We start from the raw sequence: 10,536 nt of genomic DNA, 5'->3' as shown, positions 1-10,536 counted from the left end.
GGCCATCGACCACCTTTTTAACGATCGATTCAAAAATATGGTAGGTGGCCAATCCACGACCCGCAGCGCTCGCATCGTTTTTGTTCGTGTTTGACGTTTACACACTACCGCCTTCTGTTGGCCTGTCGGCCAAACACACCAATTTTGGCATTGGGCGTACATGTCCTCGTGACTATGATTTTGATCGAGATTTGTTCTAAGTGTTACGTCTGTTTGTCTGTGGAAAAATGATCATCAAATCGGTAAGCGATTGTAGCACTTTTTTCTCCGTGTGCAGTGACATGTCGCATCACACGACGATGTCGCAGTGTCAAACGACTCTTGCTGATGTCAGATCTGTTGTCATTTTTCCCTTTTTGGCAGCAACAGCAGCAAAAAAGCAAGCTTCGCCAGAGGAAAACTCAAAATATTTCCCCAGTTTCATTTCCATCTTGCTCGTGAATAATCAGAGAAAAGTGGCTTCAAAGTGAACGGTTTTGTTGTGCGAAATTTCCTCTTGGACGTCTTGCTAAAACTTAGCGAGCGAAACGAAGTGAAAATATCGAACGAAAGGAAAGTTTTACTTCGGCACCACAACAAACAAACATCAAAAGGAAAGAAGTCCTGAAAACGACTCCCGGAGCCATTATCGAGCGATTGCAACCGAGGTAAAGCTGGAACGATCAAGTGTAGTGCAGCAAATGGCCACAGTCAATCTGAACGGCCAGTACCGGGATGGTGGTGGCGGTGGACCATCCGGATGCGGCCCGTCTACATCTTCTTCGGCAATGGCCTCTCAGTACCCGATCCAGGGCAAGAAGGATCAATGGATCAAGCTGAACGTCGGCGGAACCTGCTTTCTGACTACCAAAACCACACTGTCCCGGGATCCAAACTCGTTTCTGTCCCGGCTGATCCAGGAGGACAGCGATCTCATTTCCGATCGGGTAAGTCTGCTGGCTCTGGGCAATGGCGTACCCAGGAAATCGTTCTGGGAGGGGTTTGATTTATTTTCCGAGAACCGTAAAAGGGAGTAACATTTATAATAGCTAGTAGCAGATTTCTTTTTAAAGACGTGGTCTCCATTGTAACGCAAGTCTCTTGAAAGTCCCCATTTTAACGCCCAGTGATCTATTTTGATATCAGCTACTTTTATGAATAACTGGTATTTTTTGTACTATACAAGGTAGGAAGCCGGATCCTATTATTGGCACTTTTGATTCACTTGGGCAGTGGGGTTTTTTTAAAGCTACAGAGCTCATATTTGGCCACAATATGCGTCGTACTAAAGTGCTTCTTTGTGCAAAGTTTCAGACAATTCGGCAGAAAAAAACCCCGATGCCAAAGTGAATCATGGAAGAGACTAAGTGGTTGTGCACCTTATAGGGAAAACGATTGAGATAGGCAAAATTTTGCCCAATTTCAAATGCTTATAACTTTATGAAAAATGGATGAAATTGTATGCATTCGGAAGTAGTCGAAGGCAAATTTGGTCTAGTTTCAGGAACTTGCTTGGCCATCCATACTGGCCACCGGACACCGGAGATGTTCCACATTTTTCGAGGTCATTTTTCCTGTCGCTTGTATTTTTTTTGTGGTTTAAAATTTTATAGAATTTTCCTAGAAACAAGAACAAATAGTAAGTTGAATGCCACGGATGCATTAACATTTGAAATTAGGCAAAATTTAGCTTATCTCAATCATTTAGCCTATCCCCTGTATTTTTTAGACAAAATAGAAATAGTAATAGGGTATTTTCGGCAAAGTTGTGAAAAAGTTCAAGGACAGTCTGTTGACAGGTTTTTGATTTCAGATTTCTTCCACTAGATTGCGCTCTAAGCATAAAATATTTCATTTTTTTAGTCGCTTTGTCTGCAGTTCTTATCGGCATCATCACGCTCGTCTTATATTACAATAAGCGTGGTTTCCAAATCAGAAATTTATGAAAGATTGTAGAATGGATCCTGGAAGCCAGTGTGGATTTCGGGATTCCAGTTGGAATTCTGAGATTTCAGAATAGATCCTAGGATTTCACAATGGATCATTATATTCCAGTGTGGATGCTGGTATTTCAGTATGGTTCCTTTGATTACACTTCAGATCCTGGAGCTGTGGTGTGGATCGTAGGATTTCAGTGTGGAATCTGGGATTGGAACTCTTGTGTGGATCCAGGGATCGTAGGATTTCGATGTGAATCCAGGGATTGAAATGTAAAACGTAGGATTTCGACAGGGACCCTAGGTTTCCGGTATGGATCCTGGTATCCCAGTGTGGATTTTGGAAATATTAGTAGTAGAACGCTAGTGGTGTAGTTGTCACAAAACTGATTTTAATTATTATTACCTTAAATTATGGTTTTTCATTGTTTGTTAAATACCACCTCGTCATTTTGGTTTTCAAAATTATTTTGACACTTTGAGGCCCGGTACTCACGCTGTCAGTCCGTGGCAAACTAGATGCTAGTAACACGAACAGCAGCGACATTAGCATTCTTAGGTTAATGCTTCTACTATCACAGTCTACCTGATTCAAAAAATATTGAGCCTGTACGACGCATGGATGGCCACGTGGGTTCTTTTGAAATATGTTTGTCAACCCGATTAAACGGTTTTTTCGTAATAGCAAAAAATGTTGTATGCAACTCGCTGCAAAACTCGATTTTTTCAGCGCTCGTCGTATATGTACAACTCGTACTGAAAAAATCATCATTTTGCATCTTGTTGCATGAATAACTATTTACTGATTTTATTCATTTTTGATGCGCTTTTCATGCGATTGAAATTCGGTCAATATACCAGAATTTCAGTAGAACGACTTTCTGAAGAAATTTATGGTAGTTCGTCATTCTTAAAACTACATTATATAACTATTGAAAACGTCATCAGCTTCGTCATGATCTGCCTCTGTAGAGTGCGTCAAGTGGGACGAAAACACGAACGTTCACAGAAACACGACGAACAATGCTGAGAAAAAGAGTTTCTCAGAGCGGGCCCGAGAATCTTGGGGGACCAATAACATCCGTACAGATCAATGCACTACTCCGTTTAGTTATATGAAGGAATAAGAGTCTATGTCATTGTTAATAACCTTCAGTATACAACTGCTTAGGCTTGTAAATTCTTACACACTTAAATTATTTTACGGGTTCCTGTGAAATCTCAACAGCTGAACAGTTCGGTAAAATAAATTAACGGAGTACGGTAAGTTTTTGCAGTATTCGGTAAAAAAATACCAGAATCCTTTAAATTCCGACGAAGTTACGGTGTTATATTTCACTGAACTGTTCAGCTGTTGAGATTACGGTGAAATTCACCGTAAGAGTTTAGTGTGGAGGTCTGTATTCCGTTGAGTCCTTGGATGATCAAGAGGATCCACAAAATGCCCTGTTTACTTGTATGAATGGTTAGGGTTTGGTGCCATATTAGAAACCATCAAAATATTGCTTATCATACCCGTAGACTGAAGGTATTTATTTCAGGAAGTTTTTGGATGAACTAGAACACCTGTTGTTCTCACATGGTTACCAAAACGGGGATCTTGACAATACAAACGATTCTTCAAAATGTAACAAATTTCCAGGAGCCAGTATTGTGAGATATTTTTCTACTTACATTAATTAAATTTTACTCATGTAGAACTATGTTCCCAAACTCCAAGGAATTCTTTAAAGGCTTTAACTTGTACACATTTTGGCTTGATTAAGAAATACATCAATAACATGCTTTGGATACTGAAAAAGCAAAATTTCTCGAAATAATAAAAATTAATTTCCTACAAGTAGACTCCATCAGGAAAAATCTCGTTTTACGAACGAAGCTCCCTCGTTTTACGAACTGATTCAATTTACGAACTTCCGATCTAATTCGTAAATGGAGATTACAGTGTATTCCAGTATGGATCCTAAGCTAGCGTTGTTTATTTATTTATTTCGTCAAGCATAGGTAGACTACATACAATAATTACAATACTTTCTTACATGCTATGGATTACTTCTATTGTTTTTTAGTCGTGTTTTAAGCTGCTCTTTGGACATAGTAATGCCAATGAATTCGCAATGTACATTATACTGACGCATCATACGGTTTATTGGTCCGTTTTGAGCATAATGCGTCCTGCATGATTTTTCTGAAAATAATTTTCTTGTTCTTAAATGCCGAGAGGGTGTGTAGAAGTTTAGTTGGGAAAGAAGTGCAGCAGAGTCTACACGGTTCGAAATAATGTTGTTTATAAAGAGAATCATTGCGAACTTCCGGCGTTGCTTAAGTGTTTCCAAGTTGATGAGCATGCAGCGTGCTTCATACGACGGAAGTGGCAGTACAGTCCAATTCAATTTCCGAAGGGCGTATAAAAAGAATTGCTTCTGTACTGATTCTATGCGTTCTTCGTGTACGACATGGTACGGGTTCCATACTAGGTGACAATATTCCAGAATTGGTCTTACATATGTAATATACAATAGTTTAATAGTATATGGGTCTTGAAAATTGTTACTGAACCTCTTAATGAAGCCAATCATGCTGTTTGCTTTGTTTATTATGGAATTATAATGTTCTACAAAAGTGAGTTTGGAGTCTAGGATTAGGCCCAAATCCCTTACAATTTTAAACTTCTGCACTACTTGGTTTCCTAAAAATACTTCAATGGAGGTGTTACATATTTTCGACTAAATGCTATTGAATTACATTTTTTGATATTGAGTTGGAGTAGACTTTTTTTGCACCAAGTGAAGAATAAGTTAATGTCATTCTGGAATTCTTCTGCTTCGCTAGAATTACTTACTTCCATGAAGAGCTTCATGTCGTCTGCATATATGAGAAATTTTATTTTTCTAAGTAAAAAGGAAATGTCGTTTACATACAAAATAAAAAGAAGTGGGCCTAAATGAGAACCTTGGGGTACTCCAGAGGTTACAGAAATGGGTGCAGATAATTTATTTTGAAAGCGCACTATTTGTTTCCTTTCTGATAGATATGACTAGATCCAACTCAAGAGTCCTGGCTCCATTCCTATTTTTTGCAATTTGAAGCTTAATAATGGTATGTCGATTCGATCAAAGGCCTTACTGAAGTCAGTGTAGAGGGCTTCTACGTGCTTGCCATTGTCCATTGCGTTGAGAATGAAAGATACAAATTCTAGCATATTGGAAGATGTTGAGCGGCCTTTAAAAAAGCCATGCTGCCTACAAGTAATTTGGTTTTTTACTTGCTGGAAAATTTTGTCGTTTACGAGAGATTCGAAGAGTTTGGGAATACATGAGATAATGGCAATTCCGCGATAGTTCCGTATGTCAGATTTTGTACCTGATTTGAAAACAGGCACCAAATATGAGGATTTCCAAGCTTCTGGGAATTTTCCATTATTTAGAGACATGTTGAAAAGGCATTCTAAGGGAAGGATAAGTTCTTCTGAGAGATTTTTGAAGAACACGGGTGCAATGCCATCCGGTCCTGCTCACTTTGCCGCGTCCAAGTTTTTTAGTGCCGATAAGATTTCTTGTTGTGATAGTTTTGCAATAGATATATTATTAGAAATTTCTTGGGAAAAAAAGAAAAGACATTGCGGTCGCGGTCTTCTTCGGAGTAGGTGGTATACACTTCTTGGAAGAAATCTGCAAAGAGGTTGCAGATATCGGAAGAGTTTTCACCTACGTTTCCGTCAAAATGCATTCGCGAAGGGAATTTTTAGGACATGATTTGACTTCAGTTCGACCTTACGATTATATTCTTCATGTGCGGAGTTAATGGCTGAGTTGAGTTGGTTACATATGTCATGATAATTTTGTAAGTTCGTGGCAGTATTTTCTTTTTTGTATAATTTATGCGCTTTCTGTTTCTTGTTCTTTAGGTTTTTTAGTTGTGGGCTAAACCACACCGGTAATTTGTTATTCTGTATACGTCTTCTTCTTCTTGTTGGCACAGTTTCATTAATTATTTGTTGAATAATTGAATGGAATTTGTCTACTTCGGTGTCGACATTTCCTTCAATACTTATAATATGTTGCCAATTTATTGTACATAGTCTACGTTTGGCTTCTTTGTAATTTGCCTTATTGTATTCCGGCACTTCCTCGTACTCCCAGTCGCTGGGGAGAGAAGTTTTATGTATGAAGATTGAGTAATCAATTGCTGTGTGAAATACTTCATTTTTCCATAGAGGTGATAATGATGTATACACACAGAAATCTTCAGTGCAATTTGTAAATAAGAGGTCCAAGTAAGAATTTTGCTGGGTTTTTACGTGATTAATTTGATTTAGGCCAAAATATGATATTTTGTCGAATAAAAATTGTAAAGTACTGTCTTCGCCTATGACTGGGAGTATAAGTGATTCATTTTCATTGTCTGCAATGAAGTCGGCATTGCGTTGGTTGTAGTCCCCATAAATATGCAGTTTTACTTCAGTTTCCATATTTGAAATAATAGTTTCGACAATTTTGAAGAATAATTCAAAAGAATGTTTGTTAGCGTGTTCAGGTGGAAAATACACGGATGAAAAAATATGCGTTTCTCCATTAATTAGAGCTTTAGCCCAAATATTTTCGAATTCTTTGTGTTTGAAAGTTTCAATTTCTTCAGAAGTAAAGTCTGCATTGATGGCTATGAGGACTCCACCACCGGACTTCTTATTACAGTGTTGCAAATTTCGGTCGTGCCGAAATACATTAAAATTGCTTCGCTTCTTACGCTTTCGTCCCAGCTAGTTTCAGTTCCAAGAATTATATTGAAAGAAGAAGATACAAGATTTTGTTGAATTTCCTTCATTTTAGCTGAGCTTTTCATGCGATTGAAATTTTGGCAATATACCAGCATTTCAGTCGCAATCCATTGAGAAGACGTAGACATTTTTGGATTACTAGTGGTCCCGGCAAACTTCGTCTTGCCATCAAGTAGGCTGCTGAAAAACGTCATGGACGTCCCATACAAAACAGGCAGTTCCGTTCGCTCCCGTTTTTTCGAACTTTCCTGTGAACATCTTGAGTTTTTTATACACACAAACACGTCGGAACACTTCAGGATCATATCTATGTGATAAATTTCAAAATTCGATAGCTCGTTCTCAAGTCATTTCGTGACATACAAACACCACTCCATTTTTATTTATATAGATAGATTAGTAATACTTACATCACTATGTGCGTCAGGTAGCAGAGTTTCTACTTTCTTGTCGAAAGGTGTCATTATTTCCGAAAACTTGGAGCCTGCAGTTGGAATTTTGAGCCACTCTCACGCAGCTGTTGAAGACGATGGATCCTCTCGCTGGACAGATATTTCCTATACGATTCCAAGTCCGTCACTGCTGCCGAAGGGTCCAGTCCGTATTCCTGATGTACCTTCTTGAAGATTCGAAGCAGATGCTCAGGATCAGATGGGAGACCTTCAGATGCCATTTTCAGACGAATACTGGTCGCAGTAAAGCCATCCACGCATACATTTGCTTGTTGATCGTGCATGTACGCGAGGAACAGTCGGACGACGTCCATGATTTTCGGGTCACGCAAACGAGCTTTCAAGAAACGACCGTCACCTTCCGTTGATTGCTCCGTTAAGCGCACAATAGGTGGTCGCAATGGATCCAAGTCGAATTGGCTGTCACTGCTACACATAGGCCTTTTCATGTGACAGATCCGTCTATGCATTTGTTTAAATCGGTGGAGGGCCGGTGCTAACACGGGCCTGTCATTTTCATAGAAGAACTGTCATAGTGCTTCCCGATCAGCTGATTTGAGACGTCATGTGAATAGGCCTATTGTTTGGGTTGAAGTAGAAATCCTTTATAAGAGAGATTCGCGGAAGCTGACATTTCTGTCAAAGTGTGAGCCAATCGAGCAGCGAGAGCTGTCAAAGTGTGAGCCAAACGAACATGCGTTATGTTTGTTTTGAACTTTTCTTGAATAGTAATCCGCTTGAAATTATTTCGGTAAAAGTAATTTTGCATGAAGCAAAAATATGAAATGTTTTACTTTTTTGAATTTTTGTCGATGCGATTTTTAGTTTTTGATTTTTTTGGCTGTTTATTAGTTTTGATATGTAGCTCAAAGATCTATAACGAAACAAAATACACTTTATAGCAATGAGGAAGTCATGTCCGTGTTACAATATTATTCTCGACGCCGAGCGAAATCAGCACTGCTGGTCTGTTGCCAAATCATTCCATTTTACTTCCGCTTATCTCTCTATAAAGGATCACTAGGTTGAAGGTTTTTGTTGTTGTTGAGGTGGATGATGGTGATTGACATACGGATGTAGGGGCGTTGAATTTTCTTGGATTCCTTTTTCTGGACGATACGGATTAATAGTTTTGCCCTTTGTAAAATTGATTGGCTTCGGGACTGAGAGGCCAGAAATTGGATGGGCTGTGTTGGAAGGTGGACCAGCAAATTGAACTTTGGCCATAGGCCTTTTCACATGACGTTCCAAATCAGCTGATCGGGAAGCTTTTTGACAGTTCTTCTATGAAAATGACAGCCTCGTGTTTGCACCGGTCCTCCACCGATGTAAACAAATGCATAGACGGACCTGTCACATGAAAAGGCCTATAGCCAGTAGCTCTTTGTCGAGTCCTAAATTCCTGCTGCGTTCAGGTGGCTGGTGGTTTTTTATGCTGTTTGATGGTTGACCACTAGTTATGCGGGAGATTTGTCGCTGTCTTCGTTTTTTTCGTTGTTTGGCTTTGTCAGCGGCTTTTTCTTGAAGCTTTCGACGGCTCAGCTTCATGTCGTATGCTGACCAGTCTTGTTTCCAGCACCGTTTATTTCCCAAAATTCGCCAACCAGAGTAGAGACTGTCAGTTTTTGATAGGGATTCGGAAATTCCTTGTTGTGGCTGTTGTAGTAGTTGTTGTCGTTGTTTTTGTTCTTGTTGTTGCTGTTTCTGCTGGTGATGTGGCTGTAAATTGGTATTCGCGGAGATAAAGTCTTCTGCTAACTCTTCTGCTAATGTTTTGTTCGCTTGCAGTGAGTTTTTATTTGGGCTGCCCTCAATAGTCTCGACAGCTGCAGATACAGACTTAATCCCATCCAATATTTCCTTCGATAAGAATAAGATTTCTGCAAGTTTATGTTCCGTCGTCGTTGATGCTTCTGCTATTGCTGCAAATGCAGCTGATTTGACTAATGAGGCCAATTCATTTCTGATCTCGTCAATTATTATTGGAAGTGGGTCACGAGTGGTTGGAGGCTCCGTTGGCGTGATTGCATTTACTGCTACTTCTGCTGCCGAATTGACTGCCTTTTCAATAGCCAATGCAGAATCGTCAAAAAAGTTTTTTGTGACATTTTTGTATTTTATATGTTGATGTCGGTGATTGCTGAAGTCACGCGTGAATCACACGACATCATGTGCTGGTCGAGTGCATAGGGCGCTTGCAGCAAACAAAAGTGTGCCCAACGGCTCCCTTTGATTTTGCTGGGTAACGGTTTGAAACGGAAAACACGTTACCCAGCAAAATCAAAGGGAGCCGTTGGGCACACTAAACAAAGGCTGCAAGTGCCCTATTGCGTATGCTTTCTTTGTTTTTTTTTGACAAAGCCAACGATTCGTTTACACTGAACGAAATCTCCCGCCATAGATTGAATGATTTTTGCCTCATCCGAGCCCCATACTTATTTTCAGACACATCCAAGATGATTTTCATCTTTGGTGAAATCATCTGTTTACAAATCGCGCTGTATGACAATCATCCTTTATTGAGAATATTTTAATCCATTGAAAAAATGCTTGAATTTGAATGATTTTCATACTTCAATGTAAACAACCGTCATTACATGTTTGCTAATAATAAAAGATATACGAATCGACTTTGAACAATAACACAACGTTAATAGTTTTATACACATTTTATTTCACTAATTCACATTAATCCAAAAAATATTGATCTCATTTCATGAGGCCAGTCGCACGCATTGGCACCTGTATGAAGTGCCTGCTGATGTGACTCCAGAATTCGAATTGATGGCCTTGGGATGCACGATTTGTGGTTTTTGGTACACTAGAAAATAAGCTTGAAAGTAACGAACAGAATTGCCACAGAAATAATGCTGGATGAAGCGTACATAAAATGCAATTACCTGTGAAATCCACGAGGCAAAACTGGAAACACCATGCTGCTGCCACCATATTTTATGTAAACATTCCAAGAATAATTTGACGTTTAGGAACGTTAGTTTTCCTTATGATATTTCAGACGATAGTTGAATGATTGTTGATTGGGAGCATGGTAGAAAACAAAATCCGTCAATTATTGCATGTTATTCATTTGTGTTTTCTTAATTCAACTGTCAACTTATTTTCATACGGAAATATAGCAAAAGCCGATTCAGAATTAGATGATTTTTGTTCAGCGGTCGGTGGCTGCATCATATTCCTTAATAGTCATTCAAAATAAGGAATATGAATATTTACAGCCATGTGTATTACAAATCATTCAATCTATGGCGGGAGATTTCGTTCAGTGTTCTTCATTGAGCAGGTGATAAGGCGGCATCCACAAATTACGTAACGCTCTAGGGGGAGTGGGGGAGTAGGCTCAAGCGTTACGGCTCATACAAAAATTTAAAAT

At 39.2% G+C, this 10,536-nt stretch overlaps 1 protein-coding gene across 1 annotated transcript in view; it reads left to right on the top strand.

The window, feature by feature from the left end:
• Nucleotides 1-331: 331 nt before the first annotated feature.
• The window catches only part of LOC5576299 (BTB/POZ domain-containing protein KCTD5), a 32,672-nt gene continuing 22,467 nt past the window's right edge, over nt 332-10,536 (top strand). Inside the window, exon 1 of the mRNA XM_021846927.1 lies at nt 332-926. Coding sequence (XP_021702619.1) covers nt 681-926 — 246 coding nt within the window. The 5' untranslated portion in view covers nt 332-680. The remainder of the gene's footprint in view (nt 927-10,536) is intronic.

Source organism: Aedes aegypti, chromosome 1, assembly GCF_002204515.2.
Source record: "Aedes aegypti strain LVP_AGWG chromosome 1, AaegL5.0 Primary Assembly, whole genome shotgun sequence".
NCBI classification, from domain to species: Eukaryota; Metazoa; Arthropoda; class Insecta; order Diptera; family Culicidae; genus Aedes; species Aedes aegypti.
This window is presented reverse-complemented; position numbering and strand designations above follow the sequence as displayed.